Source organism: Struthio camelus, chromosome 1, assembly GCF_040807025.1.
Source record: "Struthio camelus isolate bStrCam1 chromosome 1, bStrCam1.hap1, whole genome shotgun sequence".
Taxonomy (NCBI): domain Eukaryota; kingdom Metazoa; phylum Chordata; class Aves; order Struthioniformes; family Struthionidae; genus Struthio; species Struthio camelus.
This window is the reverse complement of record NC_090942.1, coordinates 125936696-125955536: the sequence shown is the minus strand read 5'-3', so window position 1 is coordinate 125955536 and position 18841 is coordinate 125936696. Positions and strand designations below refer to the sequence as shown.

The 18841-nt window shown below is 40.0% G+C and overlaps 1 protein-coding gene across 7 annotated transcripts in view; it reads right to left on the bottom strand.

The window, feature by feature from the left end:
• Positions 1 to 3168: 3168 nt before the first annotated feature.
• AGPAT3 (1-acylglycerol-3-phosphate O-acyltransferase 3) overlaps positions 3169 to 18841 on the bottom strand; it is a 106416-nt gene continuing 90743 nt past the window's right edge. For all 7 annotated transcript variants that reach the window (XM_068915607.1, XM_068915551.1, XM_068915580.1 and 4 more), the window contains 5 exons: positions 16498 to 16651; positions 15952 to 16054; positions 12506 to 12581; positions 10448 to 10646; positions 3169 to 9859 (listed from right to left, as the gene is read on the bottom strand). In XM_068915607.1, coding sequence (XP_068771708.1) covers positions 9771 to 9859; positions 10448 to 10646; positions 12506 to 12581; positions 15952 to 16054; positions 16498 to 16651 — 621 coding nt within the window. In that variant the 3' untranslated portion in view covers positions 3169 to 9770. The remainder of the gene's footprint in view (positions 9860 to 10447; positions 10647 to 12505; positions 12582 to 15951; positions 16055 to 16497; positions 16652 to 18841) is intronic.

The window sequence follows — 18841 nt, the reverse complement described above, 5'->3', positions numbered from 1 at the left end:
GTACCAGACCATTTCCTACTGTATTAATGCTTTGCAGGTGGAACATTTTGAACCACTAATTCTATAGAACGATTCAGCACTGAAACCATTTGATCACAAATATGTTATATTCAGAGAGCCAGGCCAGGAGAGGTGGGGCAGGCATGGAAAACTGTACTTATTCTCAGCAGAAGTTGTTAAAAATAACACAAACTTCTTTATCCTATTCCTGGTCCCGTATAAATTCTTTGGGTTGTCTGGGTATATATTGCAACTCTCCCTTCGTTATACCTGGTCAAGATTATGCAGAGCTTGGAAACCAGACAATTTCAAGGAGACGAATTACATGGGAAGAGTAACGTTTGCGAGCTTTAGAAGCGCTCAGGCAGCCGTAAGTGAAAAATGTTATAAAAATACTCTGTATTTTTATAACCTTGCTTTTCCCAGTATTGCAAGTTTTAGAAAAAAGCCACATCACTAGATCTAGCTGTAAAAGATCCTTCATCCTTGTGCTCGGATTAAACGGAGCATAACGAATCATAGAAAACAAACAAAGTGATGATAGAACAAAGATCAGATATAGAAGAGAAAAAAAACCAAAAAACACAGCTGATACAAATGCTGAGGTTAATTTGTTGCTGCTTACCTTGGAGAGTAATCCTAAGGCACAAATAGAGGACCTAGCACAATCGCTCAGCTATGACGTTATGTGAGCAAGAGCCACTTCAAATACACACCAAGGAAATGCATGGAAGAACAGCATGTAGCATGGGTGTGACTGGAGCCTACCAATGAGAATCACCTGAATGAAGCTGGTAGTCCTTCTGCAGCTGTAAGCAGTGAGGTAATAGTCAGTTCTGACCTAGACTGAGCTTTCTATTTAGAGGTAAGGAGAGAGGAGAAAGGTGTATAGCTCAATTCTGGAGAAGTATTTTATTACTTAACGCCTGAGCAAGGAACAGACTGGGAGGTTCCCTCCATTTCCTCATTTTCACAGACAATCGCTGTCTTCCAGGGCTCAGGTCACTGAGCTAGGTCCTGAAGCATGTTCCTGGCACAACACGGTCAAAACCCAATCTGACAGCAGCTGCCCTCTTCAAGCTCAGGCGCTCAGCAAGTGCCAGAGCATTTTGACCACCTACAGCCACCGTTCTGGAAAAAGAGCATCCATGACTTCCCCTTCCCCCACCACCTTCCAGTTGAGGTGGTTTCATTGCTAGCTAGCAAATGTCCAACCTGTCCCGAGCAGCAGCAGGAGTGCCACAGCAGCTCCAAATGCAGCAGGTTCACCTCGTCCAGCAGACCTTTATCGCAGCAGGAGCATAACGATGCCAAGAAGGTTCACAGATGTGAGGCCATGGGGTGGCAGAATCCAGAGAATTATCTCCTTACACCGCACCGCAGTTATTAAACTTGTATGTACCTATAAAAAAATCTATTGTACTTAAGATTTGTTCCATAGATGCACTCAGACTGTCAAGAGCAGATTACAGTTTTAGAAGTACATAGGAAGTGCATCCCCCTCCCATCCCCTCAAGAAAAGCCCTCTGCCCAACTTAACTGCTGTCAGGAGTCTGACACTTCTGAAACATGAATTTCACTCCCAGCATAGCAGCTGATTATGTCTGATGTTGAGGATACTGCATCCCAGTTGTTTTCTCTAAATATATTAATGTAGTAAATGCTGTATTCCAAGAAAAAAGGGTGAAATGCGTAAGGATCACGTTAATTTGGGAGGGCCAGACCCAAAAAGGGCTACCACGACATGCAACTTCCTACTGTGTTTCACTATAGAAAGAGGACACATTGAAGCTCCCATAACATAAAAGTCACTGTAGCATAGTTGGGGTCATTAGAGAGGAACCACCCAACATCATCCTCTACTCGTCCACCCAAGTAGCAGACATTTTCTTCCATTTCCAACCTACCATACGCAGCACCGTCCATGACGCACTGCAGTCGTTCTCTATTCCACTGACCTGCCTCGGTGGGGTACCAGAACAACTGAAATGGTTTTTTGTGGTGCATGGTGACAAAACATACACGGAGGAACAGAGCTCTACCATCAGCTCGCTTTGCTTTTCATGTGTTGACTTTTGCATGAGTGTGTTAAGGACCATACCATTTTAATGAAATGAATTCTTTATTATGCTGCACTGATAAAAACCTCAACCTGTATTTTTCATCTTTAAGATGAAAAAATAATCCTGGAACAGAGGATTCAGGGTTCCAGACCTAAACCATCAGCCTTTAAAAACAAATTACGAATCTGAGCAGATTTAATGCAGACATAGAAAAGCTGTGTTTGCACAAACTAGAAAAATAACAACAAAAAAGTTTGCATAATGTTAGGAACAGAACCCATCCTTTCATAACAAAAGCTCCGTCTGTACAACAACATACAGTGTTACTGCTGAATTATTTCAAGGCAGTATATGCATGGAGCAGGTGATCAGGGAAGGGAAAACCTATGAGAAGGCCCAAGAACTCAGCACTTGGCATTTTTGCAAAAAGATGACTGAAAGACGTGCTAGCATCACACAGGTATTTGTCAGAGAGACAAATACCAGGAAGGGAGTTAATATCTTTGGGGACACTAGTAGCTCAATACCAAACAGTTGCAGAAGTAGGTCACAAAAGCAGGTCAGGAATATATTTGAGGTAGAAGCTGGAGGGATCTAGCTCTGTTGGGCAGCCTTTTGATAAATCTAGGGAAAGGGATGGGGGGCAAAAGTCATCTTCCAATGAGTCTTGATTTGCTTTCAAATGGGAGCGCATGATGTGGAGTAGAGCTGAGCAGCTGAGAAAGTCCTTTTTTATGTTCCGGTGAAAAACAAAAACTTGAAAGATGGCAGATGTAAAAACTAATTGAACGTACAGAATCTATTTGTACAACCTGCTTCCCCTGCTGGACTCTTAGCTTCTCATATCATACATAGCTTTGAATTTACTTTGGAAGATTCTCCAGTAAAGAAATATCCCTTCCTCCAGTCCTGGTCCTCTTGAGGAGCCATGCGAAACATTATATACTTTTTCTATCAATGCTCAGTACACACCTCCCTCCACAGTTCTTAACGACAGTGCAGTGAACGGAAGTAACGTTACTTGGTTCCAGCCCCGACAAAATGATCCACCTAGCTTATTGCTGCAGCACAAATGGAAATAGACACAAAGAAAGCAAAAAGAAAATAGCCCTTAGTGCATGTTTAGTTCTGGAAAAATCACTGGCAAAAACCAAAAAAATGAAGGTCTTTCATTTACATATGAGCTACTGATTAAGTAACATTGCAGAAAACCAGATGTTAGGCAGTAGTCCTTTTTCATTTAAGCACAATTAAGAAAATTCTATGCCAGCATATTATGTACAAATTCACTAACAGTTGAAATAAGCAACTGAAAGCACGAATGAGATTCTAACATACAGTACTCTCACACAGCCAAAGCTATTTTATTTCACAAGACGAGTCTTTTGCATTAATCATTTTCTGAAAGCTCGGTAAAAACAGCATGAACTACTTAAGCAAAATTTAAGAGACAACTTACAAAATAATATTTGCATAGCACTGCAAATCTGCGCATTCATTTGGGGCACAGTTCTTTTTAGAAACTACAGTAGGTGACAGTGGGTTTTTTTTTTTCCAGTAATAGTTTTTACCAGATTCAGACGCATCTTTTCTGAACGCCATAAAATCAAGCGTAGGAAATAACTGTAAAAATGTACAAAAATATATACACATGCACAGTAAATGTGTACCCTGTATACAGTTTTATTACTCATTAGATTTGGCTAATAATGATAATCTGGTGCTCGCACTTCCCCCCCAAATTACAAGTGTGTAACAATCATTCAGGTTAAGGATGGTTAGTGTTCTCAGAGAGAAGATTTTCGTTAAAGCTACAGTACTTGCTGGTGATCATTATGACTGAGTAACATGCCAGTTTACAGTAGCTCACTGCCTTTCAGGCAAGTAGCATTCAATTGTCACAACTTACAGTTCTGACACAGCAGAAGCAAAATAATGTAAATAGGTACAGCTTGTCTGTGTGCACAGATACATATGCACATAATAAATGAGGTCTGTATAAGCATTTCATGCCCTGGAAAAAAGTTTCATTCCTAATTAACCTGTGCTGCCCATTTTTCCTCCCTTCTCAATTAGATTTTAGTGTAACTAGTAAGTTGGCAATTTCTTTTTTCTTTGAAAATGTATGTTGGTGAAAATAAAAAAAAGAAATAGAACTCCAAGACTGAAAATTGGTAATGGTGGTCCCCACATTAAAGGATACTACCAAGGTAGATAAACGCCGTATTATATTCCAGTTTCTGATAAAAGTGTCTGTTTTTCAAATATATAAAAGATAGAATGCTTCTTCTGCTAGTGGAGTTTATATAAAGCTTTTTAGAAACAGACAATCAACTACATTCAAGTACTCTCAAAAGTTAAAGTGAACAAATTAACCTTCTTCCAAGTTTCTAAAACTGAAGAGTAGCTTGCGACTATGGATAAATACATATAAATATGTATTTAAAAATACAGGTAGTGTTCTATAAACTTAGAGAAGCTAATGAGAAAAGAGACATGATGATTACTTTATGGATGCCAATTCACTGTTTTCCCAGTTCCAAAAGGTGTGGGATATTTTCATGACATTTTCTGGTGGCTAGCAAACACGACACCGACCCTGTAACACTGACTTCCACAAAATTCTCCTTCAAAACCACAGCAGGTTAAAAAAATAAGATCCGTGAGGATCTTGGTACAGAGACTGCTGAGAAAAATCTGATAAACTATTCTTCAAGATAAAGATGGTGAAGCATGGCAGAATACAAGCTGCCATCTGTAACAAGGAGATAGGCCCTTCAAGATGAGCCCAACCACATAAGTGTAGCGAGAGTTACCTCATAAACGTCCACAAAGAGATTCGGATCTTCGGTTTACAAAGTTCCTGGCAATTATTCCACTTTTTCAGGGCAAGAATTTGTCTGTGTCTGTATGTGCTCCTCCTACTTTCAGCTATGCGAGTTGCAGCTCGGCACAGCTGTTATCTGCCTCAAATCCCAACTTCACTCAGTGTCGGCAGCTCTAGAGCAGCCTGTTTTGGATCAAAGGGTTCAAAAGTAAAGAAGTGAGCAGCTGTGACAAAGTGCATCAAAGTACAGATTCAACATTACCATGAAAAAGATGGGCTTCTATTAACAGGCACAAAACAGAATGCGTAACATTTACTGCTGTGAACTAGAAACTTCATGCCAAGTGGCACCAGTGCGTGGACAGCTAGGAGACGCTGGGAGCCACAGTGCTGCATCCAGCTTTTGGAGAGAACCTAGGAATGGATTTTTCACTTTCAGCTGCACTGTCCTGCAGCACTTGAGTGAAACATGCTTGGGCTAAGTCTGTCCATCTTGGCCTTGGATTTGCTTAGTAAATGCTTCTCCAAGACGCTAAAATCTGTGAATATTATCACACTTCAGTCTGAAACGCTCTGTTCACTCTGTAGTGTGAACTCAGCATTTAAAAAAACAGAACAAAAAACAAACAAAAAAAACCCACACGCCTTCAACCCCATGCTTCCTTAAGCAAAACGACTGTGAAGTGAAAACCGTTTTGGGGATTGTCCCAGACAGGAACTGTACCTTTAGCTGTTATCCAACATATACTGACCACCTGCTGGTGGAGTTACTCCGACTGCTAGCGAAGACCGTGTGCTAACCCCCTCTAACTGGTTTCTTCACTGCCAGGGAGAGTCTTGCTAGCAGGTACTGACAGCATCTGTGAACAGGCCTGGGAAGGACTTATCTTCCTTAATCCAGCTTTGTTCTGTAGTAGCAAAGTTGTGTTAGCGGTAGACTTGAACGCAACTATGTCACTTCAGACCTTCTAAGCCAGTGCTGAAACTCAGGAAGACAGAAGCTCAGGCTACACAAGAGGGCTTCTGTCAGATAGAGATGGAAAGCTCTAAGCTCCTGCTGAATGGTTGTAACTGAACAATGTGCAGAAAATACAAGCAAGGAAATACATAGACATCAGTAGGAGACAAGTGGTATCACACAGAAGAAGTGAGTATGCATTCACTTATTCTGTGAACACTAGACAATTAGGACAAAGGTAGTAGTCATATTCATTGGTCAGCAATTAAATGTAGAGCCCTTCAAGATAAGTTAAAGGTAAAGCAGAACAAAGGAACATTGCTCATGCTCTTTGTGCCTGAGACAAATACTTTACTCAGTAACACAAACTTAATTGCAATAGCACATTTAGCCCACAGTGAGCAACAGAGAATGGTAATCCCTACCGAGCAGAGACCTCTCGATATCAGCTATCCGGATGCCAAGACCTGGTATGCCATACCAGTTATCTGGACAACATTATGCATCGTTCTTCAGCATCACTTTTCTGCCCTCCTAACAGAGAGTTGCCATGAAGCCAGCAGTCTGAGAGCTCTCCCACCAGGTTTTTAGCAAGGTAGATAGATATAGGTCAACATGATGCTATCTTGGAATTGCAAATCTTGGTTTGAGAGCAACATCACTGTTGTTCACGACAATGATAGGGCTGCCAAGGCCCAGAGCACAGCATTTGTCCATATTTAGTCTGTGAAACCATGCATCTTCTGAGTCAACGCTGAGCTCCATGAAAGTCAGCTTGCAAGTCCGTAACTTGAGAACATGATATTTAATCTAATCAAGCAATAAATGAAAGTTTTGAAAGGTGGAGAGGAAATGCTCCTATAGCATTAAGTTTTATTACACTTACAGACAGCATGGTTGAAAAGTAAAGACAAAAAACATGATATATTTTTGTTTATTATTGCTCTCAGAGGGCTTGGTAGTCAAATATACAAGCTGTGATCTGTTAAACAGAAGAACATAGTGTAAGACACACAACCTATGCTCAGTTTTCCAATCTAAGCCACCTGCTTATCTTCATTAGTGACATTAAGTTCAGCTATTTCCCATCATGTTAACTTATACATACTGTGTATGCATGTATGTGTATATATATATTCATATATGTATAAAAAATCCTATTTGATGAGACAAAATTCAAAATGAAGAGATTTGTGCTGTTCTTGTACTGTTTTGTGCACTGCTGTATATCTCAGTTTTCCAAATGGTTACTGATATGTCTGCTTAGAAGAGCAAAATTTAAGCAAATGATAATTTATTATATTTTCAAAAACAATGCTTTACTAATAAGTTAGGATAAGAAAATATGAAATGTTGACTATTATCTCCTTGATGTACATGCACTAATCCCACGATTCCTAAGAGGGAGCTACATGCACTAAGAGGAGAGAAGAATCCCATAAAGAGAAAGGCTACTTATTTCCTTCCCCCTTAAGCATTTCTCCCTCTTCTCAACATTAAGGGAGTTATTTTGTGAAGTTCTTATGTCCATAAGCATACTGCATAAAAGATAAGTGTAAAACAGAGTCAACGATCAGCTTGCTTTGCAAGCCTCACTTTGATAAACCAGTACAATTTGCATATACGCATCACCATCTTCAGAAAGCAAGAATACAGCATTTGTAACATCTTTCTAACAAGCAAGAATTACGTCCACTACTGAATTACTTAATAAAGGAGAAAAAAAAGAGAAGCCCACTGGTTTTGGTCCTCTGATCAAAACAAAAAAAAGAAAATCGGAGAGTTCGCTTTATCAGCATTTGGAAATCTAACTGTGTTTAAGGAGAGTGCAAAAACATCCAGTAAGGAAAACAAAGTCATGGCTAGGCTCTGTTCTCCTCAGTTCCCAAAGCATATTCCAAATTTCACTGATATTTAAGAGTCTTGCACCTCCGAGCTTAGGGCAGAATTTTTGGGGGTAGAAGCACAACATACTAACACTGGGGCTGCTGGTATAATGCTGCACCATGGATGGGTCTAACAAAAGACAGACAACACAGGACATCCTTCAAATCCTCTTGTTGAAAAGACCACAAATAAAAATCAAGTGCATGACAGAACAGTGATTAATGACCCCAAGTAAAGTATTTTTCCAAGTTATGAAATTACTCTTCTAATGTTTGAAAACAAAGAAAAAGCTGTAGGAGAAGAGGCTACATTCCAACAGTTAAGAGTAAATATGAAAAGAAGGTAAATTATTACTCTCTTATCTTGGTTACTAGAGCAAAGATGAAAATAATGATCAGTGCTTTGATAAGCTCTGTTCTTTACAAAAGTGAGATATATAGTCTAGTGGCAGCTGGGTTAAAATGACAGACCTTTAGGGTCAGCTTCCGCACCCAGCCGTGTATCTGCAATCTATTCCACCAACTTCTGAGCGCAGCCAAATGCAGAATCTCGCCTTCAGACTTGAACATATCGGTAGTTTCCATCTGTCTGCAAATAATTCTCCAGCTATGCATACACCAGCAATCTACAACATCTCAAAACGTGCCTTTTGAGAAAAATTTAAAAAAAAAAAAAAAAGAGACAAAAAAGACAGACACAGCCACGATTCTGATCTCTAATTTTCAGTGAAAAAAATTCCAAAGATCAATAAGCAAAACTAAAGTTATTTAAAATCCCTGAAGAGATCCCAAACTTACTCTAGTGCTTGCTAGTACAGCTCGCCTTGCAATATACTTCACATTAACATCTAAAGCACAACCAGGTAAAAAGTGCAGCATAGCCTATTGGTAGAGCACACAGGGTAAGATCCTGTCCCCATATGAATCAACGTCAAAACTCCCATGAAAAGCTCAAGAGATGCCAGTATTTGAACTCTGATTGCTACACACCTCTCCTTTTAGAGTTATTTCATGTAAAAGACGACCTTTTGAAAACTATTGTGCTGGTTTCTGCTGCTGTCTGCCAGTTTACTGAGAGAGATTGATTGAATGGGACTTCAGTGCGGACAGACATGAACAGAAATAAAAGGAGGAAATGTCAGGACAATTGAATAAATTTCCTTCTTTGTACAACTCCAAATCCTAATCCCATTAACTCAGAAAACAAAATAAGTCCAAACAGATTCATGTGTACATACATGTATGATGTGAAACAGGGCAAGCAACACTCAAGACCAAAGTAATATATTGAGTTTAAACTGAGCCTTGAGCAGTTGGCAGGAGATATGATGAGAATTTCATAAGGTTTTAATACTAGTGAATCTGTTTTATAGTATGTGCCGATCAGTAATACACTGCTTCCATCCAAACTCCACTATTCATTCTCTTGCATTACAGAAGTTGTAAGAAGTTGCCTGAAAATAAAAAAGTATCAGTGTAACATACAAATAGGATTTCCTCTGTAGTCATGACAACACAGCCTTTCCAAAATGACTCTAACCCAAAGAACATTTGTCAATTAATTTAAGAAGGGTAAGTTTTTTTTTCCTGGAGCATTAATAAAAAAAGTTGGAAATCAACAAATATTATGTTGGCTTTAGCAAGAGGAAACATTCAGTGGCTCCTGTTGTAAAAGCGAGTGTAGTGCTCTTGACAGAAACCAGTGCGTACAGTCATCTGAAGATGCACATGGCCATGTCCAATGCCCCCTCTTACCCCTCCCCGCACCCACGTCCCCAAAGCAAGAAAAATTAGTTTCTTTTTTCCTCCAGATTTTCTCCCACAGTTTGACTACAGTAATCCTTAAACAGGCAGGAAGTTGATGCTTTCTCTTCAGTTGAGGCCTCCAACGTCTTCATTCTTGGCTCAAGTTTTATTCATTAAGATTAGTCATCAGTTATTAAGAAAAAGATAGTTTCTAAGTTTTTTTTTTTTTTTTAAACTGAAGTTAATTGGATACCACAGTCTGGTTACATGTGCTGAAATGCAGCTGTCAGTTATTCTTTTTTCTTGAATTCTTGGTTGCCATAGCTGGAGCCTTTTTCTATTTCAGTTACTCCTATCAGTCTACGAACTCCGAAGGAAGCTTTAAAATATAATAGAGAAATGGGAGGCATATTAAAGCCAGTTAGATTCAGAAAGTTGCACACAAACACACAAGCAGAACAAACATGAGCTATCCGAAGTCTGAAATCAGTAGTGTCTACAGATCACACACTGATTTGCATCTGTGTACTGTATGAGGCTGCACACTGATCACAGGTCAGATGTCACTAAAAGAGGAGGACAATCCAGATTAAAAAATATCATTAATCCTCCTGTGTTGATTAACTGGACAGGTAGCCTGGAAACCGAAGCTTTGTGTGTTTGTTTGTTAAGTCACAGACAGCATGTGCAGTAAGGGCGTGTTCTCCTTGTATCATAATATTGGACTACAAGTGAAGCTTGCTCTTCATCGCTAAAGATACTGCCTAAGATATGAGTCTGTCTGGATTAAAGCTTTTCAAAAATCAGAATGCTATACAAGAGAAAGTCTAGGGAGCAGGCCCTCAATTTCTATCCAAATACTTTTCTGCAACTGCTGTTCATATTAATTGATGCACTGAACTTATCAGAGCTAATGGATCCTGTTTTTACATTCTGGGCTTAGCATTTTCTCCTCAGCTTTTATTACCTGCTCCAACAAATCCCAGGAATGCAAGGATAAGAAGAGGTGATCCACTTGCAAAAACTCCAAAGCCAAACGTGAAGAGAGGAGACAGGAGAACTGTGGCCCAGAAGAGAAAGTTTAGGAGAGTCCATGGTCTTCTAGGAGGTTTAAACTGCTGACCGGGAAATATGCCTTCTTGATTATACATCTCTTGCAAAGCATCCTGGGAGAAAGAGAAGATGGAAGAAAATATATTCATAATGTTTACACAAAACAATCCAAGACTAGTCAACTCTAGGACAACATCAAGGACCAAATGCTCATCAAGATATGAAGCAAAGATTCTGTATACAGATGCAAAAATGAAAGATATCACTCAAAGGAGTAACGTGCACATTCTGCCCTCAGTTTATATGAAGTTTATATCCTGAAAGTTATCAAGAACGGCTCAGTAAGACTATTTTTCATTTTTTTCCCCACTTAAGTTATTTTTCTTGCAGCTTCTCTTATGAAGGGCCAAGAAGCTCAAGGCATTCCTTGTCAACAACATATCCTTTTGAGGATGTTCCCTTTGTACAGGAAGAATATTTTAAGGATTCCAGTTACAACAGATTGCTAGCACCACAAGATTAATATATAGAATACCCACCTGCATAAGTACTACCTCCCCTAACATCGTCAGACACCAAAGCTGAATGGAAGTACAGCCAACATCAGCAAGAAGCATTAAACTCTCCATTTGGAGGCAAAGCAGAGCGCACTGTCTGAGGAACAGAGCCAAGCAAAGTGGAATGCTCCACGCTGAGTCTGCTTAGCTTTGTAAAGAAGGAGCAAAATTGAGAAAGAAACCCCTTGCAAAATATATCTTAAAGTTTGCTCCTCAAAACTAGAGAATTTCAGAAGGAATTCTCACATCTAAGAACCTCTTTACAAAGGAATTACATAATGGCATGTATAGCATGCCATTAAGCTATACATAAGAGGAGGCTGGATTCAAGGACCCCAAGGGGTTTCTTTCAAGCTCTCTAATCCTATGCTACACTGACTCAGAAGTCTGCTTGTGCGAGGGAGTGGGAAAGGGAGACAACTACTGCTCTTTGCAAGATAACTTCTCTCCCCTGAACTGTATTAGAGCTTAACTACTCAAACAAAGTAGGTTAAAATGAACAAAATTAAACTTGAAATGGAACTTCTGGATCCTTATAGATAATTTGCTGCCTACCTACAGGTTAAGCATAAGCCTGGAAATGCTGCAGCACAGGTCATCATCACAGAAGAAAGCCTACAAAAGTCAAGGTTTCTGTGTCCTCTGTTTTCCCCACACAGGGACAGCACAAAAATCAAGATACATATCTCAACTTCACCAGTCCAGCCTGCATTAGGGCTCAGCAACTTTAAGTACAGTTCTCTTCCCCCTCCCCACAGAACTTAAATCTGCCATCAAGAAATTAACCATCTAAAGGAGGGGAGGGGAGCAGAACAAAAAAATTTAGAAAAAGCTTTGAGCGCTTTGAAGACACTCTGACCACAGGCTATACTAGTCTCCAGCAGCAGATCCTGTCATGGGACTGCCTGTACCATGTCACACATAACTGCAGAAATACTACAAAGAGGCAGAAGGAAAGTGAAAGCAGAAAAGAAATGAAAGCAGAAGATAATTGTGGCTAAGAACCAGGACTAGCTGCCCTTGACACACAGTTATCACTCTTCCTGAGTGCCTAAAGACATCTGTAGCGGAAATGGAGCTTTAGAAAGGCATGACAGAGATCCAAGAGCTGAAGAACACAAGATCATGGGCTGATATTAGTCTTCTCCAGCCTGGGTTTCTCTCTGAATCCCATAGCGCTTCCCTGCAATTTGAGACCTACCTACTAGCCACCCTTCTGTGCCCAAGGACACAAGGAGAGGGCTCCTTCAGAGATTGTTTGCACTGCTCCTTCCAGCAATTTGAGGAAATGGCTGCCAAATTATACATAACATTCCCACGTCCTCTCTCCCTCCAGTGGAGGAGTGTGCATCACCCAGTTCTTGAACACATTGCCCCTGTGAAAGTCCTGAAGTGGAGAAAGCAAAGCCATTTACCTTTTCTTGGTAAAGCTTATGAAGCCAGTTTGCAGCTTCCTTTTCATCTTGAGGGATATCTTCCAGAGGAAATCTCCTAGTTTATTAGAGAGATTTAGAAAATAGAATTAAAGAAAAATCCAGGTATTTAACTTAAGACCTTTAGTAGGGAAGGTCTTTCATTCAATATTGGGCACAAGCAGGAGATAACGCTAGCTGCTGGCATCAGAGTTCTTAAGCGTGAAGAAGATCTAGGAGTTAAACAACCCCTGATTCTCCACCTAAAAACTCAGATTCCTAGAACAAAAGAAAATGCACAACCTCCCATCCATTTCAGAGCACTTCAGTAAAACAAGCACTCCCATTAAAACTCTGCTCTGCTCAGCAGAGCCATCACTAGCCAAGTGCCAATGAGTTCAGACCGAGACATCCAGAGCTGGGAAAAAACAAACAAGTGACAAAACCCAGGACAAAGTTCATTATAATTTGTTAGTGGGGAAAAAAATTTAGGAAGAGTGGGAAGGGTTTTTAAAAATTTGTTTTGTACCAACTCGAAAGAAAATACCTTATTCCACAGAGACTGCATTTCTCTTTTCCCCTCTGCCCCTACAGATCGAGACATGCGGCTCTGGGTATGTACAAACATTATGTACAACCTCAGGGTACTGACCTGACCTCACCTGGAACAGAAGTGTTTTAGGAGTCTCTTTCTAGCAGTGACGAGCAAGCCCATTTTCCTGCATTCTCTTAATTCTGGGATATGCCATTAGCACACTCGCAAATGGATCATCTCCTTTCTCAGTGGCACACCTCTCTCAGTCCACGATCAATTCTGACAGAAGTCACTTGGCACGTATAGGGCAAGCACACACACCTCCTCCCCTCAACGTGGAAGCATTTCTGACAACGCTAGGACAGTCTCAGTCCCGTCTTACCGCAGGGCAGCCAGAGCAAGAATAAGATCTCTGGGAGGACTCCAGGTCCAGTGATCCAAGATACAACTTAAGTGCTACTGTCCAATACGTTCCTGCTAAATAAACTCGAAGCCTATGAGTCCAGAGCAGCAGGGGGAAGGTGTTTTACTGTGTCCCATATTAAGAAGCAGAAGTAGAGGGCTTAGCGAGAAACCTGTAGAGTGTAACTCTTATGCCAGAGCAATGGATGGTACACTATTACGGGTCACCTTTCTAGGACAGCAGTTTGCAAAGCCAAAGCCTGCAAGATTCAATTCTTTGTAGTTACACAGCAACCTCAGAGGGGACAGGAAGTATCCAAATTAGTTTTTCACTGAGCCAAGCAGAAAGACACTACTGGGAAAAAACAAGCCAGAGATGGTTTGCCAAAGATCAGGCCCAGTTCGTAATCCCAAAGCTTCTAATACGTTTCCGCATTCCCATAAACCAGTCAAACACTAGTGTTTTACAGATTTCCTTTTAATAGCTCTAACGGGAGGAGTTGCTCAATTAATATAAATAATGCTCAATAAAAGCCCAGTAAAAAGCCATTTGCTGAAAGCTGTGCTAGAGTTGTCACTCCACTGAGATCACCGCAAGAGGGTACTCACAGCAAGAACACTTGGTAATTTAGATAATGATTTCTATTCTCCTGGAGCCAGTCAGAAGAAAGACTAGATCATCTGCAGATAGGCTAAGCTTCTTACCTCTGTACAGGCAACTGCATATACCTATTACCAAAAACCTTTCTCTGATCTAAGCCAAGTCTGTCAGCACATTAAAGATACAATCAATTTTCAGCAAAGAGACTGTAAAAATAGCTTCCTCGTTGTTATAGCATCCTCCCCAAAAGACAGAAAAAGTTTCAAGAGTAAGAAAGTGTCTCGAGAAGGTTGATTCAGTTCACAAGCATATTTTAAAATCAAAATTATCTGAGCAACATAGTCATAAGCTTCTTTAATAGGGTACAATTAGTAATTTCACCTGGCAATATCATTGCTCTTTGACAGAAATTTATGAACCCAAAACTATTGAAGACTACATTCTTCTTCTTTCTTCCCACCACCTCACCAGTAAATCAGACCAACTCACATCTCAGTTAGCAAGCTAGAGGATATTCAACTGGATACAGCCACTCTCCACGCCTGTATATCCCAGACCTACTCAGACATGAGACGCACATCTACCATCAGTATGGGATTATATGTGGTAAATGCCTAATGTGCTGCTTTGCTAGTTGGTTAAGTTGCTCACTTTACAAATCATCCACTCCTTATCAGGAGCATTTCTGAACCTCCTTCCAAATGGGTAACCCCATCTATCTCCCAACCACCTCCAGAACCTTCTTTCCACCTGAAAGACCAAAATCTCATGGTAGTTGCACGTTACCAGAGAGCAGCACTGGAACACGTGTCCTTCCCTACTCAGGCCGCAGCACTCTGCCTTCCCTGGGCTAGCTTTTTGCCACAAAACTGTTGCTGCTATACCTAGGCACCACAGATGATCAGTGCGATTCCTCATAGCCTTTCACCCTTGGAGGTTCTGGTATGACACTTCTGCTTTCATTACAGGGCAGTAGCATGCATCTGCAGAGCAGAGACCCAAAGCCGGGCAGATGGAGTGGGGGAAGTGGCAGTTTTGTTGTAGCGGTTATTGATTATAAACAAAAAAACATGATCAACACCATTACCAGAATATAGTAATGTTTTCCAGAGTGCGGGCTAAGCCCTGAAAAAGGCACAAATGATAAGCTGTCAAAACAGCTATGGAAAGAACAACCAGGACATTTGTCAAGTCCAAACATAAAAGGGGAAAGAAGAAATTCAACAGGAAAGGTCATAGCTATTATGATCACAAGGACACCATCAAAGCTGAAGCCAATAAGCAGAAATCAAGAGATAAGTTTGTGTGTGCGTGTCTGCAAGTATATGTTGTGTGGAGCAAGGTGTTAGGAGGTTTTTTTTTTTAGGCGTAAGTGCAACTGTGAGGAAAGAACCACTGTATTCATATCATGTTTCAATTTCAGCAGTATTTAACTTCTAATCTGCTAATCAAACCACATGAGAAAAGGAGAGAAACTGGCACAGTAAGGAGCTTTACACCACTTATTACAAGAGACAGCTCTTGTTGGACAGCCTATTTATACTACACATACGCTCACAAAGGACTGGGAAGGGGACAGAACACTTGGTTTTCTGTTCTCAGCAGAGAAAGGAAAAGGGCAAACAAGTGTCCTCATTTCACAAAATTTGCGGAAACCCCGGAAAGACAGCGTGGGCATACCCAGGCTCGAAAAGTCTACCCAGTGCTCTGTCTTGCTGGGCGATGTCATTGGCTTGCAAATACAGAAATGAAATAAAGCAAAGCGAAAACAGAAAGGTCTTTGTGGCCTGCAGAGAAACTTGAAGGATAAGGAAAAGGGGACTATGGCAGAGGACATTTCCCTGTAAAATCTGAATACACTTCAACATGCTAAACCAAGCATCTTAGGGCTCACCTCCATGATATGCTCACCTTACACACATATCTGCTTCATATTTCTTTCCATAAAGAATTCCTAATAAAGACGGGTTCTTGTTTCCTCTGAAATTTAGTGTTACATCATACACTGCTGAAACTGTCGCAAAAAAGAGGATATGGCTGTTACATCAGCATGTCTAGCAACTGTTTTGCCAGTATCTCTGCACTAGACAGCAGCAGGGCCTCATGAAAGCCTTGCATTAATGATGTCAGGTAGCAGAGTCTTTCAAAATATCTAAGCACAAAATGGTGCTTAAATCTACCTCAACCACCTGACATTCCAATCTATGTACGCTATCAAAGACAAGACCTGATGAGCTAGAAAACAATGACATGCATGAACAGTTTATATTTTTTAAGACTGATATCTGTGAGTTACATGGTGCAACTTTAGGTTAATATGTTGAATGTTTATCACTGCTAACCCACTAATTGTAACACACACAACGAAAAACAGTATACTAAACCACACTATACAACACAGTATACTAAACAACATCTTACAGTTAATGTTAAGAACAAATAACAGCTTGCCAATACCTGTTCCCCTGAGACACTGCACAGCAGTGGTGAAACCTTTGGTTCTGGGCAACAGATGATATTTCAGTTTAGGCAGCCCCTTGGATTCAGCTACCTCCATACTGATACGATGCTTGGTCTCTGTAAAACGAGTTCCTTCACAGTACAGGAGAAACTAGTACAAGACAAAAGGAAAAAACAAAGATAACCTGTGATCATAAGAAGAAACCAGGCAGAATACTGAAAATTTTTGCAAGACACACACATGCATATGTGTGCATACACAGATGCACTCTTCAGCTGCGTGATTTGCTCATTACGAATCTGGCACAAGCATCACCTCACAACTCATTCACAATAGATGATATTTAAATTTAACAACACTGTTCCCAAATTTAAGACTACAAAATTCCAAATAGTTATACGTGAAATGTTCACTTGCGAAAATAAAAATCTCTAAGAGCTTTGGCTGGTGGTAGACTAGACTGCAAATCAGGGAAAGCAATCCAAACATCAGTACACAGTCACTTCTGGAAAAAACATTAGTCACTAAATACCTCATTTAAAATTTGTTGTGTACAACCAGAATTACTCATCTGAAGACAGACCTGTCTGCCTGAAAGCTTTTCTTTTTTTTCCTGTATTTTGTATCAGTTGTGTTCAGAAAAAGTGGTGCCTTCCCTAAAATTGTTCCTCTTTACCTTTACCTCCCCTTTACCCTTCACCTTGTTCATCTTGCAGATCACCAGTATGACTGTATCCTGAGTAACTATTAACACTGAAATCCTCCCATACTGACTTCAAGCAGCACAAAATGTGGATCTGTCCTTCTCCAACCTCTGTGTAACCTCTGCTCTACTTGCAAGAGAGAACAGAAGCAGCACCAACAGCAGACAAATCAAGCTCTTCCGAGTGCCCCAGGGAGAATTTCTGTTCATCGCTGGCCTTTTTGAATGGTGGACCTCGTTCCCCTCGTGACTTCGTTTTACCTCAAACACTGCTGTGTTCCAGAGCACAAACCTCTGCATCACAGACAGGCAATAGCCGGGGGAAAGGGAAAGGGACGGTCGCCACTACTCCTTCCCACAGCAGTATGACACAATGCTGTCATGTTGCAATTCAAAAGAAAGGCTTGCTGAATGAGTCACTATACGTCTGTTGTTTGTCAGTACTGTGGTGTCGACTTTTTCTTTGTAGTGTATACACACATTGTGTACCATAAAAGGTAAGTTAAATGAATGTTAAAACTGCAAAGCCAAACGCAACAGTTAGAAATGCCAGAGCACAATGGCAGAATAGAAGCTGGCCGCACAATCTTCATTTGGCTCTTTGGGAAGTACTCATTATGAATACCTAACCCATCTCCACAGACGGGTGGGCTAGGACAATGCAAGGTATAGCGTGTAATACTGCAGTCTCGGCCTACGCTCTTAAATTCAAGCTCTCTTTTATGAAACATCCTCATCCTGTCTACTCAACTATGCAGTGATTCTTCGGAACTAAAGTATGTGACCATGATACAAACTACACTGTAACGCATATGTGAAAAAGACCTAATGAAGGCTGCATAGACAACCCTAATTGTGACACTGAGCATGCACAGAAATTAGGAAATCGATTTATTCAAGTCAATTTTAATCATGATTTAAATTACCAAGCAGGAAGTCTTAATTTAAATAATCAATGCTACATATGTTCTGCATTTTCTTAAAAGCTGTTTTCCCTAGAGACTAGTCCTTGGTTCTCAATAGTAAAACCATTAAATTGTATAGATTCACAACTAAAAATATTGTCTTGACATTTTTAATTGGTAGGTTTTTGCTTTTTTAACTAATCAGGAGGATATATTAAATTTTGTTCATACCTGTTTATTCAAACGATTAAATAATTTAAAATACATTGTCCTTTATAATTTTGTAATGACAGAAAAATCACAAATGGCAAATTCACTATCTACTAGTTAAAGCTTACTATTTCACTACTTATTTTGATAAACTATTGGATAGTACTGAAATTCACTTAAAATGAACAAAGCAAATCACTTAAAACGTTTTATCAGTCAAACAACTGCACATTAAATATGCTGCTATAAACGTAAACTAGTAAGTTTATCAAAACATTTGCATTCAAAGCTAAAAGAAGGTTAAGAGGTTAATGATACTACTTAAACACTTTTCCAAGAAAAAAACATTTTCATTTGCGTCTTTTTTAGCCTACCTCAGAAAATTTAGCTTAAGTTTCTACAGACAGTAGTCAAATACGGGCTTTTTTTTTAAAAAAACAAAAACAAAGTAAAAGGCAATTAACACAAAGTTAGCAAGCATTACACAGACCTGATTTATAAACCATCTTCAAGCTTCTAATC